This window comes from Cervus elaphus, chromosome 5 (assembly GCF_910594005.1).
Source record: "Cervus elaphus chromosome 5, mCerEla1.1, whole genome shotgun sequence".
Taxonomy (NCBI): Eukaryota; Metazoa; Chordata; class Mammalia; order Artiodactyla; family Cervidae; genus Cervus; species Cervus elaphus.
This window is the reverse complement of record NC_057819.1, coordinates 53,113,714-53,135,228: the sequence shown is the minus strand read 5'-3', so window position 1 is coordinate 53,135,228 and position 21,515 is coordinate 53,113,714. Positions and strand designations below refer to the sequence as shown.

At 40.3% G+C, this 21,515-nt stretch overlaps 1 protein-coding gene across 1 annotated transcript in view; it reads left to right on the top strand.

Moving 5' to 3' along the window:
• Positions 1-3,464: 3,464 nt before the first annotated feature.
• Positions 3,465-21,515, top strand: part of MGAT4D (MGAT4 family member D) — a 55,964-nt gene continuing 37,913 nt past the window's right edge. The window contains exon 1 of the mRNA XM_043902476.1: positions 3,465-3,558. Coding sequence (XP_043758411.1) covers positions 3,465-3,558 — 94 coding nt within the window. The remainder of the gene's footprint in view (positions 3,559-21,515) is intronic.

The following is a 21,515-nucleotide window of genomic DNA, read 5'->3' as shown; positions in this document are numbered from 1 at the left end:
CCAAGTTTCTTCTCCACACACTTGCCCCCAATCCCCCAGTGAAATGGAAAGAATCCAAAACCTGAGAGGAAAAGGGAGCCACACCATGGAAGGGCCTGGAATCTCAAGCGATCACATAGAAAATTGCTGGTCAATTGGACATTACTTGAGCAAGAACAAAACGTCTATTGTATTAATTCATGGAGGTTTCGAAGTTCATGTGTTCCTGGAGCTGGTTGTACTTTAATTAATTGGTTGTTAATATGTTTAAATCATCACTATGAAGTAAATAAATAGTGAATATGAAGATAATGTGTTTGGATTTATGATTTAGACTATATATACAGATTTGAATTATAATAGCATACAGCTTATAGCAAAATGTACAGAAATAAGCAGTAAGCTTGGCTTTTCACTATTTGGATCTAAGAGTCTTGATGCAAATACAAAGTGTTTCTACAACCGTCGAGTGTGTCACACAGAGCCTGGGTGTTGTGAATAAATCCATCATCCTTTTGAGGTTAGCATCATGGCCTCCTTGAGTTTTCCAACAGAGGTGAACTATGTGGATAAATTAAAGCACCAGCTCTTTTTCCATTGGATCTCCTGATTAGCTCCTTCCAATACCAACAAAAATCTAGTGACATTCAGAAGCAGTTAAGAGCCAAATTTAGAGAGATTCAACAGTTAGAAACTCTTGGCTACTATATTGCTTTCCTTCAGTTTAGCAGTATGGAAAATAATCCTAGGACTTTTTTCTGGGCAAATGGACTTGTTCAATTAGGCCTGTTTACACTGAGGTTTTTCTTTATATATAACAGTGACGGCCTTGTAAGTTATCAACGTTAACTACATCTACCAACATTTTGTTGGGCTCTCATTGTACCTTACCCATGAGGTTTATGTGTACAGGCTTGTTCCAGTATATTTATTGTTTATTTGGGGAAATTAGGCTCTGAAGCAGTTTTTCCTCCTGTGAGTCCCATGGTCTCCTTGGAAACAGGCCTCCGGCTTCTGCCCACAGCCAGCTCTTTTTCTCCCAGAGCTGGTCTACATGGTATGGTAAAGAAGCAGGAAGCCCTCTTTTCCCAGGCATCCATGCACAAGTATTCTCTATACCATTAACCTTCTTAACCACTGACATGAGTGTCTGGAAGTGCATTTCTTAGGAAAATCATCAGTTATTCAATCTGCTTTAAATACATTTCTCCCTTAACCGTGGATGTAACTCAGGCTCACCTTGGGGATCTCCGCCCCTATAGCAAAATGAAAGCAGATACCTGATACACTAAAAGCATTCAGAGAAGCAGTCTGCTGTAGTCACATTTTGATTCATGAAACACAGAAAACTTGAGGCCTTCAGGTGGAAAAGAGTTGAACGGTCAGGGAGGAGACTGGGTATCGTGGACTGTGTGTAAATATTAAGAGAGAAGGCACAGAAAGAGAAGAGTGAACATGACATGTTCAGGATAGAATAGAGTCTGGCAGGTCCTTAAGGCATGTAAGGAAATATCAGGAAATACTCTTGAGAAAGCAGAGAGCATGGATTGAGCTTTATCACTAAGGAAGAATGGAGCTACTTAAATAAAACAGTTGACACTAGGGAACTGGTAATCTACTGGAGTAAAAAGTGGTCTGCAGAGTGTAGATACTACAGATAGTGTGGCCAGCCTGAGTATCATCGTAAGAATATGGCTATTGGGGTAGTGTAGAGCAACAGAAATGCAGGTCTGGAAGATGAGACATTCCAAAGGAGGACTTTACAGATTTATAGATCATGGGGCGTAATGAAAAAGAGTAAATTGATCGGGAAAACTATGGTGACCTTGACAAAAGTCAGATGACTGTGGGAAGATAGCTAGGTTGGGGAGGAAGTTTGAACATCATCTTTCGGGACATCCAAGAAGTGCTGAGAAGACAGGTAATGAGACAATGGAGCTCAGGTAAGAGAACAATGAAATATTGATTTGGAAATTCCTTTGTGCTGGATAGCTGGGTGCTCCCACTTCAATCTACTCTACATCTTTTCCCACCCTGCTTCATATGCCGGGAGGAAGGGTCGTATAATATAGCATATAGTACATCAAGCTGAAGTTCCTTTTCTTTTGGTTTCCAGTAGAGCTTAGCCAGTAGGAAGCACTGGCAAGAGACTGAAGGGATGGAGGAGAAGAAAGTAGAGGTATTTATTCCTCTGGGCTTCCTCTTTTGGCATCTGGGTAGATCACTGCTTAACTGAAGGCCACAACTTCTAGCCTTTCACTCATGAGTAAATGCATCTTAAATGGCATCCTCATGCTGGCTTGTGTTCAAATCTTTCTCCTGTCATGGGGCCAGAAACTAGCCCAGCCAGTGGTGCACTGCTGGTTTGAAGTAGTAGTAGAATGATTGCTACCAGATATTGCCAGGGAATCCCAAATAAGATCAGAGCAGAGAACCCAAAACACAAACCACATTTAACCTGCCCAGAGAGTATAACCCTACTGATGTTCTCCTAGTGTTTCCCAGTTTGGGGTAAAAATATGAGAAACTGATACCTTGAACTTGGCTGAGCCCAGCAAATCTCTTTTGGGCTGTTGCTCATTGTATTCACAACCCCCCCTCCCCCCGGAACAAAACTTGACTCCCTGCTCCTTTCTTGGGGGATGGGGTACCAAAATATTTAAAGATAAAGGTAAGGGGATTAAACTAAATGTCTAGTCTTGGTCACTCCCCACGCAAAAATCTAAGCCTCCCAAGTCACTTGGGCACTTGACAGCTACTGTTTAAGGCTGTGCTGTGTGTGTGTTAGCCGCTCGGTCCTCTGTCCATGGGATTCTCCAGGCAAGAATGCTGGAGGGGGTTGCCATGCCCTCCTCCAGGGGATCTTCCCAACCCAGGATCAAACCCTTGTCTCCCACATTGCAGGCGGATTTTGTACTGAGTCACCAGGAAAGTCCATTTAAGGCTAGCAAATTCCAAGTAAAGACATATTTTCTTTAGGAAATTCTTGTCCATGTACAAAGTTTGTACTTTGTACGAGAAAAAAGGAACCGCTTCCAGCTGTGCAACTTGCAGCTAGTTGCTCAGCATATTAGGAAGATGATGTTATTCTCATTTTATACTTAAAAAGAAAGACTGAGATTTTGTGAGGACTTAATGAGGTCATGTATGCAAACTGTTTAGGCCAGTCTGGCTAAAGCGACATCTTACAGGACAATAAAGTTACTGAGCATTCACCTGGAGTGGGAGCTTTCGCATAGTTTATTTCATTTAATAATCAGCAGCCCTGGCAAGCGGTTCAGGATCGAAGGCAGAAACTGCTGCTGGGGAACGGGGCTGGGTGCGTGTGTGGGTTGGGGGTGGGTGGGATGAGTGGGGAGTTAGTTTTCTTGTGCAGCGGCGCGCGCAGCGCCCAGCGCGTGACCATCCTTAGCCGGCGGGGTGGTTGCTGCGTGCTCTGCTATTCTAGTCAAGCTGCCGGTTGCCGCCGCCATCGAATCCGCACCATGAGGACCAGGCACGTGAACCTGCTCATCACGCTCATCGCTGTGGTGCTCTTCAGCTTCTCCTGCTTCTGCATCTCCAGGATGACTCAAACCAGTAAGCGGTGCCTGGCTTCTCCCGCCTTTTTTCTCGGTTCTGGGACTTCCGGGCTCCAAGATGACTGGAGCGGCCGGGTTGGAGAAAAGTGGGAAGATGTGGAACATGATGGCTGTCTCTCGCTCTCATATTAGGGACTTTCAGACGTGACTCCCACACCCAACCACCACCACGCCCTTAACCGGCCAGCGGTTAAACTGTAAAGAGCGCCCTGGTTCACCGGGTGGTCGTGACCCCTGTGGGGCGCGCGCTAGTGGTCGGTCCGCGGGGCTCCCGGGTCCTCTCACCTCTTCGGGCTCTTTTCCCCTCAGAGGTTTAAGGGCCCCTTCCGTGCCCCGCATTCCCCACAGTTCGTCGTTCTTTTCCCCATCGTTTTTAAAAAAAACAAAAAAACAACGGATGTCTTACTTCAGGAACTACTTTTACACAGCCAGCCTCTTTCCTCTTTCCTGTTCTATCAAAACGTCATAGTTTTGAGCCACACTTCAGGGCTCCCTAGCGTGTTTTGTTTTGTTTTGTTTTTAGAGATGAGGTGACTGGGAGAGAGACACTATGAATTTAGAGTGCTGGTTTAGCACCTGATCTTCCTCAAATGGACCATGTGTATTAGTTACCGATTTAGCAAGTAAAAATGGAGGTTGTCATCTTAAATTTGAATCTCAGATGAACAATGAATGCATTAGTTTGAAGTACAAAAACTGCATGGGATATATTTATACAGAAAATATTATCATTTGGCTGAAATTCAAAGCTAACTAGGTTTCCAGTATTTTTTCTTTCAACTGTAGTCCATAGTGACCATATATATAGTTGAATTTTGAATTTAAGACTCAGGAATCCAGCAAATATATTAACTCAGCCTTCCAAGATTATTCTTAGGTTGTTTTTGGTTAAATTTTAATTCTTCTTATTAAGCACATTTATGTATGACTCAGGGTGCACACTAAGTAATCTTAGTAGTAACGGGCCAGTGCAAGCAGGAAGAGAATTGTAGAAGGAAGAGATTATGGAGACCACAGTAAGAGTTATGACTTTTATTCTGAGTGAGATAAGAAGCCATCTAACAAGTGTTGGTGAAGATGTGGTGAACAGAGAAACCTTCCTCATTGTTAATGGGAATGTAAATTGGTGCAGCCACTATGGAAAACAGTAATGGAGGATCCTGAAAACATTAAAAATAGAACTCTCAGGGAGATTAGTACGAGATGGCAGAGTAGAAGAATGTGCACTCATTTGCGAGAGCACCAAAATTGCAACTGGCTATTTCACAACCATTAACAGGAGGACGCTGGAAACCACCAGAAAAAAGATATCCCACCTCCAAAGACAAAGGAGAAGTTGCAATGTCATGGTATGAGGTGTGCAATCACAGTAAAATAAAATCCCATACCCACCCAGTAGACAACCCACAAACTGCAGAACAATAATACCAAAGAAGTTCTTCCTGTGTTGGGAAGGCTCTGAGCCCCACATCAGGTTTCCCAGCCTGGGGATCCAGCAAAAGGACTAGGACTCCCCAGGGAAATCTTACTTTGAAGGTCAGTGAGATTTGATTATAGGACTTCCACAGAACTAGGGAAACAGAGAGATTTCATTTTTGGAGGCCACAAGCAAAATCTTGCATGTACCAGTACCCAGGGTAAGGAGCAGTGACCCCACCGGAGATGGAACCAGACCTCGCTGCTCGTATTGGAGGATCTCCTGTGACAGCGTGGGGCAGCAGTGGCTGACTGAGGAGATGAGGTATTGGCAGCAGCAGTCCTGGGAGGTGACTCTGGGGGTGAGCCCTTTTGGAGCTCACCATTAACCCTACCATAGAGCCTGTAGACTCCAGGGCCGAGTCGCCTCAGGCCAATCAACTAACAGGGAAGAAATGCAACCCCACCAATCAGCAGACAATTAGATTAAAGTTTTACTGAGTGTGGCCCTGCCCACCAGAGCAAGAGTCAATTTTTCCCAGAAAGGTTCTCATCAGGAAGCTTACACAAGCCTGTTAGCCTCATTCACCAGAGAGAAGACAGAGAAGCAAGAAAAACTACAATTCAGCAGCCACCAGAATGAAAACCACATCACAGAAAGTTAATCAAAATGAAAAGGCAGAGGGTCATGACCCAGATGAAGGGACAAGATAAAACCTCAGAAGAACAACTAAATGAAGTGGAGATAGGCAACCTTCCAGAAAAAGAGATCAGAATAATGATAGTGAAGATGATCCATAGTCTCAGAAAAAGAATGGAGAAGATGCAGAAAAGGTTACCAAAAGCCTAGAAGAACTAAGATACAAACAAACAGAGATGAACAATATTCTAGAAGGAACCAATAGCAGAGTAACTATTGGTTATTAGCTATAAGCAGAAGAGTGTATAAGTGACCTGGAAGACAGAATGATGGAAATCACTGCCACAAAACAGAATAAGCAAAAAAGCATAAGAGACCTCTAGGACACATTAAATGCACCTATATTTGCATTATAGGGATCCCAGAAGGAGAAGAGAGAGAGAAAGGACTGGAGAAAATATTTGAAGAGATAATAACTGAAAACTTCCTTAACATGGGAAAGGAAATGGTGTCAACCAAGTCCAAGAAATGCAAAGTCCCAGGCATAATCAAAGTGACAAAAATTAAAGACAAAAAAATGAAGATAAAATATTAAAAACAACAAGGGGAAAATGGCAAATAACATACAAGGGATCTCCCATAAGGTTATCAGCTGTTTTCTCAACAGAAACTCTAAAAGTCAGAAGGGAATGGCATGATGTATTTAAAGTGATAAAGGAGAAGAACCTAAAACCAAGAATACTCTATGCAGCAAGACTCTCCTTCAGAGTTGACAGAGAAATCTAGAGTTACAGATTAGCAAAAATTAAGAGAATTCAGCACTACCAAACCAGCTTTACAACAAATGCTAAAGAACTTCTCTAGGCAGGAAACACAAGAGAAGGAAAAGGCCTACACAAAATAAATCCAAAACAGTTAAGAAAATGGTAATAGGTTCATACATATCAATAATTACCTGAAATGTAAATGGATTGTACGCACCAACCAAAAGCCAGGCTGGATAGATGGATGAAAACATGTATACGTATGTACTTGCACTTACCACATCACTCTGCTTGACCCTCCCCCAAATTGTGTGTAATTATTTTATATTGTTAGGTTATCATGTTTTCATTGTGGCTTGCAATTGTAATTATCTTTTATTTTTTGTCTGGCTATTGATTGTGAAAACTAATAAACATCTTTTATTATTTTGTAACTTTTTTGTTTAATACCATTGTATCATGATTGGTCAACAGAAGATAATTTTCTATTACTAAAACTACCATTTAATAGAAAAACTTGTAGTCACTTTTTAAAATCCAGATGCACATTAGAACTATCTCGGAATTTTTTGAAAAATACTAATGCCCAGGTATTGTTATTTTCCTCCAAAGCTCCAGATGTGATTCAAATGAGCAGCCATGTTTAAAAACAACTGGACTATATGACGGTGTTTTATCTTGTTTGTTTTACTTTTTCTATTTCATATTCAGTGCTCCCATTTAATTTAGTTTATCTTTTCCAATTTCTCCATCTCTTTTTGTTGTTGTTCTTTCTTAAGCCTTGATCAAGTGTAGTAAAAAAGCTTTTGTAATTCTGAGAATATAAAGAAATACTATGTTGTAAAAAAAAATCAAGAAATTAACACATGATACAGTATTAACTAAAGTACAGATTTTGTTCAAATTTCACAAAATTTTATGCTAGTGTCCATTACTTGTATTCATACTTTATTCAAGATTCCACATTGTATTTAGTTGCATTGAGCAGCTTCAGCTGCATGCAACAAATTCTGATAAATTCCCTTCTCATTTTTATTCTGTTAAAAATATTTTCTAATTTTTCTTGTTACTTCTTAGATACACTCATCATTTAAAAGTGGACATTTGATTTCCAATACTTGGGGTTTTAAAAATATCTTGGATATTAATTTCTCATTTTGATATTAATTCCTCATTTAAATGCTTTTTTCACTGCAGTCAGCCTCTGTGTTTTTTCAGTCTTTTAACTTTATTGAGGCTTTCAATGGCTAAGTCAAAAATCTCTCTTGGTAAATGTCTTATTGTACTTGAAAATATGTGGTTATTTTAAAATATCTTTTGACATTGATTTCTAACATAATTCCACAGTGATAAGAGAACAGACTCTGTATGATTTCAACACCTTTAGACCATGAGATTTTTGCACCTTGTTTTATGTCCCTCAATATGTTCCAGTGACTCCTGGTTTATAGTCTATGGGAACGTGAATAGAATTTATATCCTGTTGTGTGAAAATTGTATAAATCAATTATGTTGAATTGGTTCATAGTGCTTTTCAGGTCTACTATATCCTTCTGCTTTTCTGTCTATTCATTCTATTAATTTTTGAGAGTTTGATATTGAAACTCCAACTAAATATCTTAATTTATCTACTTAAAAATAATTGTAATATATAGTGAAACTATGTGTAACTTAGTTCTGTGTTTTCTAAGTCTCCAAGTAAATATGTTATCATACTTTCATAATTTGAAAAAGAAAAAAATACTTTTAGGAAAAAAATAGAACTGCCATATGATGCAATAATTCCACTTCTGGGTACTTATCTGAAAGAAAGGAAAACTAGAGTATTACTCATGCATTTGCTTCCAACAGTGGATAACTTTCCTACCTCATCTCACTGATGTTAACTACTCTCCTGAATTATGTGCTTATTGTTTCTTTGCTTTTTAGAATATAGTCTTTATCAGTTTATACATGTCCCTTATAATATGCTGTTTAGTTTGCTTTGTCCCTGAGCTCTCTAAAACTCCCATCTGCTGACAGTCTTTATACGCCCTTCTAAATTCTCTGTCATGATCAAAACCAGTAGTCTGTTAGATGCCCTGGCCAGCTGTGTTCTCATTCCATCTTGCCAATGGGAGGCATTTGTGCCAGATTAGAGGGTGCACAAAGGTAGTAGTCACCTTGCTTTTTGTGGTTCCTCAGCCAAACTACTAGCCCTCACTGGAGTGTAGGGGTTCAGGCAGCAGCAGCAGGTCTAGTATTGTCAGGGATGACAGGCATGGGAGGTAGCTAGCAGATGGCCAGGGGTCCCTGAGGAGGCTGCATCACCCAATGCACTTTCACGAAAGAGAATCTGGAATTGCTTATTTGCCTTACTTGGGCTTAAGAAAACAAAAGAAAAAGTGAAAGTGTTAGTTGTTCAGTCCTCTTTGACTCTTTGTGACCCCATGGACTGTAGCCTTCTGGGCTCCTCTGTCCATGGAATTCTCTGCAAGAATACTGGAGTGGGTTGCCATTCCCTTCTCCAGGGGATCTTCCCAAGCCAGGGATCAAACCCAGGTCTCCCGTGTTGCAGGCAGATTCTTTACCTCTGAGCCACCAGGGAAGCCCCAAGAACACTGGAGTGGGTAGCCATTCCTTTCTCCAGGGGATCACTTGGACTTAACCATAGTGATATGATAACCTACCACACTGCCAGGGAGCTACCCTTCTGGTGGATACTGGAAGTCCAGCTGATAGACACTAGCAAAAGTTCTCTCGATTATCATCTGTGGTCAACTGGGATGAAGTACCTATGAGCACTGAGGCCTTGGAGATCAAGTGGCTGCTGCTTTCACCAATTACATGTGAGTGATGGCTTTAAGGATTGTGGATGCAGTGGCTTTTTATTACTGTGCTGGAGAACTTTATCTGTATACTTTTTTTTTTTTTTTTTTGGTCACTGTTACACTCTTCTTCTTGAAATATTTTCTTGGCTTAGGTCTCTCAGTTTCCTAGTTTTTCCTTGAGTTTGAAATACTGGAACTGAGGGTGGAAATGCTCCCCAGCCTTAACTTGGTGGAGAGAAGCCTCATTCTGGAGCACCCAGACTTTATGAGTGAATTTTGGGGGTCCTCTCTGTTCTTATTGGAAGGAATACACCCTTCTCCCCAGCCAAGTGGGAGAGTATATGGGTGCACATATTTATGTAAAACCTTGTTGGAGTATGCCTACAAAATAGCATGGAGCAGAACTGCTGAGGAAGATAGCTCCCAGGAGTAGCTCTAAGTCAGCAGAGTCCAGGATCCAAGTATGGGCTGTTCAAGACAATAGTTGAAATGGCTTGTGGAATTTAAGCTATGTAGAACAAAATACATGAAAACAATTACAAGAAAAAGTAGGAGACGGGTAAATAGAGTTAAATGGTACTCAACTTGTAGCACTATTGAGAAGTGAGGGTGTAAGAATGTGTATTAAAGTGTAGTAAGTCAAGGATTCATGTTGAAATCTCTAGTCTAACCACTAAAATAATGTTCAAATAATGCATAATGATATCACTAATTGTATTAATAGTAAATTCTTCAAAAGAGAAATTAAAATATTTCCTGATTGGATATAAACACAACGCCCTGCTTCATGATGTTTACGAAAGAAACACTTAAATTTTAAAGTATAGACATGTTGGAAGAAAAGGATGGAAAAATATATATCAGCAACCCAAACCAAAAGAAAGTGTAGCAATAAATATCAGCAAAGTAGACTCTAAGACCAAGTGCAACGTAAGTGTTGAACAAACGTTGAGAAACTTCATGAGTGATCAAGGAAATGCAAATTAAAAACACAAGATATCATTTAATACCATTCAGATTTTTAAAATTAGGAAATCACATTTGGTGAGGATGTGGAACTGTGGATTCACACACACATTCCCCTTTGGGGGGATGTGAAGTATATATTTAATTACTTTCATCATGAAACATATGCATTTCCTGTGTCTTTGCAACTCTACTACTAGTCAGGGCTGAAATTGGTGTGCAGTGTTATCAGTGTCTTATGATCAAATTCTCTTTTTACTGCTGAACAGACTGTAGCCCGCCAGGCTCCTCTGTAATTGGAATTCTCCAGGCAAGAATCCTGGAGTGGGTAGCCATTCCCTTCTCCAGGGAATCTTCCCAACCCAGGGGTCGAATCAGGATCTCCTGCATCGCAGGCAGATTCTTTACCATCTGAGCCACCAAGGAAGCCCACTCATGCCATACAGATTGCTAAATATTTAAAATAATACCCTCAGCACCAGCTGAAATTGGTATGCAGCCCTATCAATGGCTTATGGGCTTCCCTGATAGCTCTGCACGCAGCCTGTGGGATCTTCCTGGATCAGGGATTGAACCCATGTCTCCTGCACTGGTAGGTGGATTCTTCAGCCATCAGGGAAGTCTCCAAGACCCTGCTTCTTTAACATGAAGGACTCAGCCAGTAAAAAGCCATGGCCTCTGTTACTGTAGTGCTGCCTACTTCCTTTTCCCCTCTGTTAAAGAGTGCTTCTTCCTTTGCTGTGGAGGGACTTGCATATGGCTCACCATGGTTGTGGACTCTGGATTGCAATTCTCTGCTGATACCGAATAAACTCTTTTTTTTTTTTTTTTCGGGCGAAATAACCAGCAATCTTGGAGAAGGCAATGGCAGCCCACTCCAGTACTCTTTTTTTTTTTTTTTTTTTAATTTTTTTATTAGTTGGAGGCTAATTACTTCACAACATTTCAGTGGGTTTTGTCATACATTGATATGAATCAGCCATAGATTTACACTTATTCCCCATCCCGATCCCCCCTCCCATCTCCCTCTCCACCCGATTCCTCTGGGTCTTCCCAGTGCACCAGGCCCAAGCACTTGTCTCATGCATCCCACCTGGGCTGGTGATCTGTTTCACCATAGATAGTATACATGCTGTTCTTTTGAAACACCCCACCCTCACCTTCTCCCACAGAGTTCAAAAGTCTGTTCTGTATTTCTGTGTCTCTTTTTCTGTTTTGCATATAGGGTTATCATTACCATCTTTCTAAATTCCATATATATGTGTTAGTATGCTGTAATGTTCTTTATCTTTCTGGCTTACTTCACTCTGTATAAGGGGCTCCAGTTTCATCCATCTCATTAGGACTGGTTCAAATGAATTCTTTTTGACGGCTGAGTAAAATTCCATGGTGTATATGTACCACAGCTTCCTTATCCATTCATCTGCTGATGGGCATCTAGGTTGCTTCCATGTCCTGGCTATTATAAACAGTGCTGCGATGAACATTGGGGTGCACGTGTCTCTTTCAGATCTGGTTTCCTCAGTGTGTATGCCCAGAAGTGGGATTGCTGGGTCATATGGCAGTTCTATTTCCAGTTTTTTAAGGAATCTCCACACTGTTTTCCATAGTGGCTGTACTAGTTTGCATTCCCACCAACAGTGTAAGAGGGTTCCCTTTTCTCCACAGCCTCTCCAGCATTTATTGCTTGTAGACTTTTGGATAGCAGCCATCCTGACTGGTGTGTAATGGTACCTCATTGTGGTTTTGATTTGCATTTCTCTAATAATGAGTGATGTTGAGCACCTTTTCATGTGTTTGTTAGCCATCTGTATGTCTTCTTTGGAGAAATGTCTGTTTAGTTCTCTGGCCCATTTTTTGATTGGGTCATTTATTTTTCTGGAATTGAGCTGCAGGAGTTGCTTGTATATTTTTGAGATTAATCCTTTGTCTGTTTCTTCATTTGCTATTATTTTCTCCCAATCTGACGGCTGTCTTTTCACCTTACTTATAGTTTCTTTTGTAGTGCAAAAGCTTTTAAGTTTCATTAGATCCCATTTGTTTAGTTTTGCTTTTATTTCCAATATTCTGGGAGGTGGGTCATAGAGGATCTTGCTGTGATTTATGTCGGAGAGTGTTTTGCCTATGTTCTCCTCTAGGAGTTTTATAGTTTCTGGTCTTACATTTAGATCTTTAATCCATTTTGAGTTTATTTTTGTGTATGGTGTTAGAAAGTGTTCTAGTTTCATTCTTTTGCAAGTGGTTGACCAGTTTTCCCAGCACCACTTGTTAAAGAGGTTGTCTTTTTTCCATTGTATATCCTTGCCTCCTTTGTCAAAGATAAGGTGTCCATAGGTTCGTGGATTTATCTCTGGGCTTTCTATTCTGTTCCATTGGTCTATATTTCTGTCTTTGTGCCAGTACCACACTGTCTTGATGACTGTGGCTTTGTAGTAGAGTCTGAAGTCAGGCAGGTTGATTCCTCCAGTTCCATTCTTCTTTCTCAAGATTACTTTGGCTATTCGAGGTTTTTTGTATTTCCATACAAATTGTGAAATTCTTTGGTCTAGTTCTGTGAAAAATACCGTTGGTAGCTTGATAGGGATTGCATTGAATCTATAGATTGCTTTGGGTAGAATAGCCATTTTGACAATATTGATTCTTCCAATCCATGAACACGGTATGTTTCTCCATCTGTTTGTGTCCTCTTTGATTTCTTTCATCAGTGTTTTATAGTTTTCTATGTATAGGTCTTTTGTTTCTTTAGGTAGATATACTCCTAAGTATTTTATTCTTTTTGTTGCAATGGTGAATGGTATTGTTTCCTTAATTTCTCTTTCTGTTTTTTCATTGTTAGTATATAGGAATGCAAGGGATTTCTGTGTGTTAATTTTATATCCTGCAACTTTACTATATTCGTTGATTAGTTCTAGTAATTTTCTGGTAGAGTCTTTAGGGTTTTCTATGTAGAGGATCATGTCATCTGCAAACAGTGAGAGTTTCACTTCTTCTTTTCCTATCTGGATTCCTTTTACTTCTTTTTCTGCTCTGATTGCTGTGGCCAAAACTTCCAACACTATGTTGAACAGTAGTGGTGAGAGTGGGCACCCTTGTCTTGTTCCTGATTTCAGGGGAAATGCTTTCAATTTTTCACCATTGAGGGTGATGCTTGCTGTGGGTTTGTCATATATAGCTTTTATTATGTTGAGGTATGTTCCTTCTATTCCTGCTTTTTGGAGAGTTTTAATCATAAATGAGTGTTGAATTTTGTCAAAGGCTTTCTCTGCATCTATTGAGATAATCATATGGTTTTTATCTTTCAATTTGTTAATGTGGTGTATTACATTGATTGATTTGCAGATATTGAAGAATCCTTGCATTCCTGGGATAAAGCCCACTTGGTCGTGGTGTATGATTTTTTTAATATGTTGTTGGATTCTGTTTGCTAGAATTTTGTTAAGGATTTTTGCATCTATGTTCATCAGTGATATTGGCCTGTAGTTTTCTTTTTTTGTGGCATCTTTGTCAGGTTTTGGAATTAGGGTGATGGTGGCCTCATAGAATGAGTTTGGAAGTTTACCTTCTTCTGCAATTTTCTGGAAGAGTTTGAGTAAGGTAGGTGTTAGCTCTTCTCTAAATTTTTGGTAGAATTCAGCTGTGAAGCCATCTGGTCCTGGGCTTTTGTTTGCTGGAAAATTTTTGATTACAGTTTCGATTTCCTTGCCTGTGATGGGTCTGTTAAGATCTTCTATTTCTTCCTGGTTCAGTTTTGGAAAGTTACACTTTTCTAAGAATTTGTCCATTTCATCCAAGTTGTCCATTTTATTGGCATAGAGCTGCTGGTAGTAGTCTCTTATGATCCTTTGTATTTCAGTGTTGTCTGTTGTGATCTCTCCATTTTCATTTCTAATTTTGTTAATTTGGTTCTTCTCTCTTTGTTTCTTAATGAGTCTTGCTAATGGTTTGTCAATTTTGTTTATTTTTTCAAAAAACCAGCTTTTAGCTTTGTTGATTTTTGCTATGGTCTCTTTAGTTTCTATTGCATTTATTTCTGCCTTAATTTTCAAGATTTCTTTCCTTCTGCTAACCCTGGGGTTCTTCATTTCTTCCTTCTCTAGTTGCTTTAGGTGTAGAGTTAGGTTATTTATTTGGCTTTTTTCTTGTTTCTTGATGTAAGCCTGTAATGCTATGAACCTTCCCCTTAGCACTGCTTTTACAGTGTCCCATAGGTTTTGGGTTGTTGTGTTTTCATTTTCATTCATTTCTATACATATTTTGATTTCTTTTTTGATTTCTTCTATGATTTGTTGGTTATTCAGAAGCGTGTTATTTAGCCTCCACGTGTTTGAATTTTTAACAGTTTTTTTCCTGTAATTGAGATCTAATCCTACTGCATTCTGGTCAGAAAAGATGACTGGAATGATTTCAATTTTTTTGAATTTTCCAAGACTAGATTTATGGCCCAGGATGTGATCTATTCTGGAGAATGTTCCGTGTGCACTTGAGAAAAAGGTGAAGTTGATTGTTTTGGGGTGAAATGTCCTATAGATATCAGTTAGGTCTAGCTGGTCCATTGTGTCATTTAAAGTTTGTGTTTCCTTGTTGATTTTCTGTTTAGTTGATCTATCCATAGTTGTGAGTGGGGTATTAAAGTCTCCCACTATTATTGTGTTACTATTAATTTCCTCTTTCATACTCGTTAGTGTTTGCCGTACATATTGCGGTGCTCCTATGTTGGGTGCATATATGTTTATAATTGTTATATCTTCTTCTTGGATTGATCCTTTGATCATTATGTAGTGTCCTTCTTTGTCTCTTTTCACAGCTTTTATTTGAAAGTCTATTTTATCTGATATGAGTATTGCGACTCCTGCTTTCTTTTGGTCTCCATTTGCATGAAATATTTTTTTCCAGCCCTTCACTTTTAGTCTGTATGTGTCTCTTGTTTTGAGGTGGGTCTCTTGTAGACAGCATATATGGGGGTCTTGTTTTTGTATCCATTCAGCCAATCTTTGTCTTTTGGTTGGGGCATTCAACCCATTTACATTTAAGGTAATTATTGATAGGTGTGGTCCCGTTGCCATTTACTTTGTTGTTTTGGGTTCACGTTTATACAACCTTTCTGCATTTCCTGTCTAGAGAAGATCCTTTAGCATTTGTTGAAGAGCTGGTTTGGTGGTGCTGAATTCTCTCAGCTTTTGCTTATCTGTAAAGCTTTTGAGTTCTCCTTCATATCTGAATGAGATCCTTGCTGGATACAGTAATCTAGGTTGTAGGTTATTCTCTTTCATTACTTTCAGGACATCCTGCCATTCCCTTCTGGCCTGGAGGGTTTCTATTGATAGGTCAGCTGTTATCCTTATGGGAATCCCTTTGTGTGTTATTTGTTGTTTTTCCCTTGCTGCTTTTAATATTTGTTCTTTGTGTTTGATCTTTGTTAGTTTGATTAATATGTGTCTTGGGGTGTTTCGCCTTGGGTTTATCCTGTTTGGGACTCTCTGGGTTTCTTGGACTTGAGTGGCTATTTCCTTCCCCATTTTAGGGAAGTTTTCAGCTATTATCTCCTCGAGTATTTTCTCATGGCCTTTCTTTTTGTCTTCTTCTTCTGGAACTCCTATGATTCGAATGTTGGGGCGTTTCACAGTGTCCCAGAGGTCCCTGAGGTTGTCCTCATTTCTTTTGATCCTTTTTTCTTTTTTCCTCTCTGCTTCATTTATTTCCACCATTTTATCTTCTACCTCACTTATCCTATCTTCTGCCTCCGTTATTCTACTCTTGGTTCCCTCCAAAGTGTTTTTGATCTCATTCATTGCATTGTTCATTTTTAATTGACTCTTTTTTATTTCTTCTAGGTCTTTATTAAACAATTCTTGTATCTTTTCAATCTTTGTCTCCAGGCTATTTATCTGTAACTCCATTTTGTTTTCAAGATTTTGGATCATTTTTATTATCATTATTCTAAATTCTTTTTCAGGTAGATTCCCTATCTCCTCCTCTTTTGTTTGACTTGGTGGGCATTTTTCATGTTCCTTTACCTGTTGGGTATTTCTTTGCCTTTTCATCTTGTTTAGATTGCTGTGTCTGGAGTGGACTTTCTGTATTCTGGAGGTCTGTGGTTCCTTTTTATTGTGGAGGATTTACCCAGTGGGTGGGGTTAGACGATTGGCTTGTCAAGGTTTCCCGGTTAGGGAAGCTTGCGTCAGTGTACTGGTGCGTGGAACTTGATTTCTTCTTTTTGGAGAGCAATGGAGTGCCCAGTAATGAGTTTTGAGATGGGTCTATGTGTTAGGTGTCACCTTGGGCAGCCTGTATGTTGACATTCGGGGCTATGTTCCTGTGTTGCTGGAGAATTTGCGTGGTATGTCTTGCTCTAAAACTTACTGGCTCTTGGGTGGTGGTTGGTTTCAGTGTAGGTATGGAGGCTTTTGGACGGTCACTTATTGCTTAAAGTTCCATGTAGTCAGGAGTTTTCTGGTGTTCTCAGGTTTTGGGCTTAAGTTTCCTGCCTCTGGATTTCAGTTTTATTCTTCCTGTAGTCTCAGGACTTCTCCAACTATACAGCACTGATAATAAAACTTCTAGGTTAATGGCGAAAAGATTCTCCCCTGTTAGGGACACCCAGAGAGGTTCACAGAGTTACATGAACAGGAGAAAAGGGAGGAGGGAGATAGAGATGAGCAGGAGGAGAAAAAGGGGGACTCAAGAGGAGAGAGACAGATCTACGCAGCTGTCTGTTCCCAGAGTGTTCTCCGTATCTCAGACACCTACAAGGATTCACAGAATTGGATTGGGAAGAGAAGGGGAAAGGAGGAAATAGAGGTGTTCTGAGGTAGAAAACAGAGATTCAAGATTGGGAGAGAATAATCTTCGCTTTAAAGATAGGGCTTCTCTTTTTTTTTTTTTGGTAAGGTTATAGTGTAGTGAAAATGAAAATGAAGAGTAGTAGAGGAGTTCTAGAGGACTTTAAAAGAAATAAGAGAAAAAGAAAAATAGAAAATAAAAGAGAAAACAGAAAGGAAAAAAAAGAAGAAAAAAGAAAAAAAAGAAAAAGAAAAAAATAAAAAAAAAACAAAAAAAAAAAAGAAAGAAAAAAAAAAGTTTTTTTTTTCCCCTAATTAAAAAAATCGTAAAAATCTATGAAAATGAAAGTTAAGGAGTAATGGGGGAGTAATAGGGAATTTTAAAGGAAAATAAAAGAGAAAAAATAAAAAAGAAAAAATATAAAAAGAAAAAAAAATTTTTTTTTTTTTTTTCCTTACTTAGAAAAAAAAAAGTAAAAATATATCTAGGAGTTTCTCTGGAGCTGTTGCGGTCAGTGTGGGTTCGGCTCAGTTTCAGATAGCTCCTCGTTCCAGCTTACACTTCTCGATATCTACAGGGCCCTTCCCGTGAAGTCGGTGTTTTCTACAGGGATTTTAATCTGTTGCACCAGTCCCTTCTGAAGCGGGTCCCTTTGTTTATTTGGCTTCTGTTTGCCGGTCTCTTCAGAGCCTCATTTCCGCCGTGACACAGGCGGGCGGAGGTGGACTCTTATTCAGTTAGCTAGTTCCCTTGCGCTGCTGGGAGGGGCTGACGCTGCGGGGCGGGGCTGACGCTGCGGGGAGGGGCTGGCCCTGTGGGGGCGGGCTGGCGCTGCCGGGAGGGGCTGACGCTGCTTTCTCCGTCTGCGCTGCTCAGGCTCCCGGCTGTTCTATATGGAGCGCGCCCCGCGCTGCGCTAGGTTCCAGCCCTCGGGTGTTACACAAAAGCGCGGAAGGAAAACCTGCGCCTGCTCTCTGTGCCTTCCCCGTCAGAGCGGTCCAGGCAGCGAGGGGCTTGATGGGCGCACTATCCCCAGGTGTGGCACACTCACTCCCTTCCGCGGACCCAGTCTCAGTTTCCGCTGGCGCCAGTCGGGTGCGCGCGCCTTCCGCCCTCTGCGTCCCCAGCCCCAGTCCCCGCCCGCGCCGGTCGGGTGCCTGCGCCCTGTGTCTCGCTGCGACCTTCCCCTACCCCCTGCCTCCTGCCTCCGGCGGGGCTGGGCGGGTCCGCGCGGGTCCGCAGCCTGCGACCTCTTCTTAGGACTTTCTCCGTCCCTTTGTTCTGCGAACGGCCGGCAGTGTGTTCCGGCCGGTTAATTTTCTCTCTTTTGGTCTCCCACAGTTCAAGTTGGCACCTCACAGAAGCTCCCTCCGATTGTCCTCAGGGCACTCAGGCCCGGACCCTAGCCCAAGCAAGGCCGCCTAAGACTCCCTTCCCGGGACGGGTCTCCGTCCTTAGCTCTTTTGTCTCACTTTTTATCTTTTATATTTTGTCCTACCTCCTTTCGAAGACAATGGTCTGCTTTTCTGGGCGCCTGATGACCTCAGCTAGCGATCAGAAGTTGTTTTGTGAGGTTTGCTCTGCATTCAGTTATTCTTTTGATGAATTTGTAGGAGAGAAAGTGGTCTCCCCGTCCTACTCCTCCGCCATCTTGGCTCCTCCTCCCACTCCAGTACTCTTGCCTGGAAAATCCCATGGATGGAGGAGCCTGGTAGGCTGCAGTCCTTGGGGTCGTGAAGAGTCCGACACGACTGAGCGACTTCCCTTTCACTTTTCACTTTCATACATTGGAGAAGGAAATGGCAACCCACTCCAGTGTTCTTGCCTGGAGAATCCCAGGGATAGGGGAGCCTGGTGGGCTGCCATCTTTGGGGTCGCACAGAGTCGGACACAACTGAAGCAACTTAGCAGCGACAGTAACCAGCAATCTGTTTGTTTTAGGTTGTCAATACTCTTTGTAGTGTTAAAATATTTCCCCATAAAATTAGGGCATAGGGGAACCACTCATAGGGAGTTTAAAGAGCATGGTACATAGTATAATTTGATTATTGCAAAGCATACATGGAGGGGTGTAATCTGAAATGTATTTACCTTTTTACCACCTCAAATATTCTTTCTTTGGAACCACAGTGGGTATAGAAATAAGTGAATAATAAGTTTAAAATGGACCAATACTTGAACTTAATGCTGTTTCTCCATCTTTTCCTTACTGACTGAATCACTGGCTTTTCCCTTGCTACTCATACTATTTTATACTTATGTATTTATGTTGTTGTTTTCTTAGTCTAGAATACCCTTCTCTCTTTTTGCTATATGCAAAATTAAACACATTCTTCAAATTTTCTAATATTCCCTCTTCTCTGAAACTTTTCCCACTTCCCTCCCTGACTGCTCAGTCCTGCTTAAGAATTAGTCATTTAAAAAAAAAAAAAAAAAGAATCATTCTTGACTTCCTTTGCCTGTAGCACTTAATGATAATTCCATTTTAACAATTAATTTATAGTTAGTTGTTTAAATAGATGCTCTTTTCCGCAACCAGAGCACCCTGATTGTCAGTTATTTAGGGCAGGAACCTGGCTTTATCTGTGTTTATTTACCTATCACATAGCACAGTGAATGGTACATGGTAAGTATTAAATGGAAGAAAGTATGACTATATCAGCTTGCTTCTCATTACTGGAAATGTTTGGTGAGTGAAATAAGATGGAAAAGTCAGACCGTGGCTATATTGCATCAGACTTCCCGTTTTAAGATAGGACTCCCTGGTGGCCCAGCTGATAAAGAATCCGCCTTCAGTGCAGGAGACCCCAGTTTGATACCTGGGTTGGGAAAATCTGGAGAATGGAAAGGCTACCCACTCCAGTATTCTGGCCTGGAGAATTCCATGGACTGTATAGCACCAAAGAATTGATGCTTTTGAATTCCGCTGAAGAAGACTCTTGAGAGTCCCTTGGATTGCAAGGAGATCAAACAAGTCAATCGTAAAGGAAATCAACCCTGAATATCCATTGGAAGACTGATGCTGAAGCTGAAGCTGCAACACTTTGGCTACCTAATATAAGGAGCCTGTGATGCTGGGAAAGATTGAAGGTGAAAGGAGAAGGGAGCGGCAGAAGATGAGATAGTTAGATAGCATCACTGACTCAAGGGACATGAGTTTGAACAAAAATTTCAGGAGACAGTGGAGGACGGAGGAGTCTGGCATGCTGCAGTTCATGGGGTGGCAAAGAGTCAGATACGACTTAGTGACTGAACAAGAACAATTTAAATTTAGTAACAGAAACAGTGCAAATTCTTTCTCAACTAAGCAAAATTTTGTTGTTAAGACTGCATTTTACTGTAACTATCAAAATTTAGCATCTGAATTAAGGTGTATTGTAAAAATATAAAATATGCCCAGGATTTAGAATACTGAGCACAAAAAGAATGCAAACTGTTTCATTAATTGTCAATACTTTTGTGTTGATTACATGTTGAAAAATATTTTAGATATATTGGATTACATTTTCTATGCTATTTATAAAACATTTACTTTTTTCTTTTCCATTTTTTTCAATGTGGCTACTAGAAAGTTTTAAATTACAAATGTGACTTGCATTTTACTGTTCCTGGGGAGCAGTGCCTTGGACCTCTGCTGTACCTCTGCTGTGAGAAGCAAAGTCAGTGGTACTAAGGATCTTACCTGGACCCTTCTTATGGGTGAAGTCACTTTTGCCCAATGTACGCAGGGACTGATGTTTGTTTTCACAATTTCCCCTCAGTTAACTCAAAACGTCAAATTATTCAAACTTTTGCAAAGTAATTTGCTAATGGTTCTTCCTCTAAATATGTAACTGAATATTCAAGTAACATAAATATTTTAAATAGAACATTGATGAATTGAATTATCAGGTAAGAATAAACAAGGAGCAGAACCAGGAGTAGAGATTATATCTTTTAATATTTCTGTATGGTTGTTTCTAAAACTACTCTTACCTCTGGAGAAAACTCTCTTGTTTACCAAATTAATCCCTCAAGGACTGACTTACATTGTGGAAGTATAGATATGTTGCATCATCCATGACTCCAAACATTTTGCATTTGCAAAGAGTATATTACCCTGGAATCCCAATGGCAGGATTATCCTGGTTAAACCCACATCCATTGTAAACAGTTTAAGCATCCTCAAATAGTATCCACTGTATGAATATTCAAGATTTATCTGGATAGTGGCAGTTCTTTTGATCAAAGCGTGATTCACTTTTAGAGTCACTCAAATTAGTTCCTATGCTGGCCAGTCCATTTATACATTAATTTGTTCATTCATTCAGCATGTATTTATGGAAGTGCTATGTGGCAGTTACTGTTTCAGGCATAGAGAATTTAATATTTAAAAAATCCAAATTTCTTGCTGTTCTCAAGCTTTCATTCTATAGAGTTCTAGAGAAAGACATAAAAACAGTGAATAATAACAGTAATAGGAATAATAAACAGTAGTAGGAAGTCAATGATAAGTGATTTGAGGGGAAAAAAAGGATAAGGGGAGAAAGGGATGTGCTATTTCATGAAGGATGTTAGGGTAAGTTTCTCTGAGGAGGCA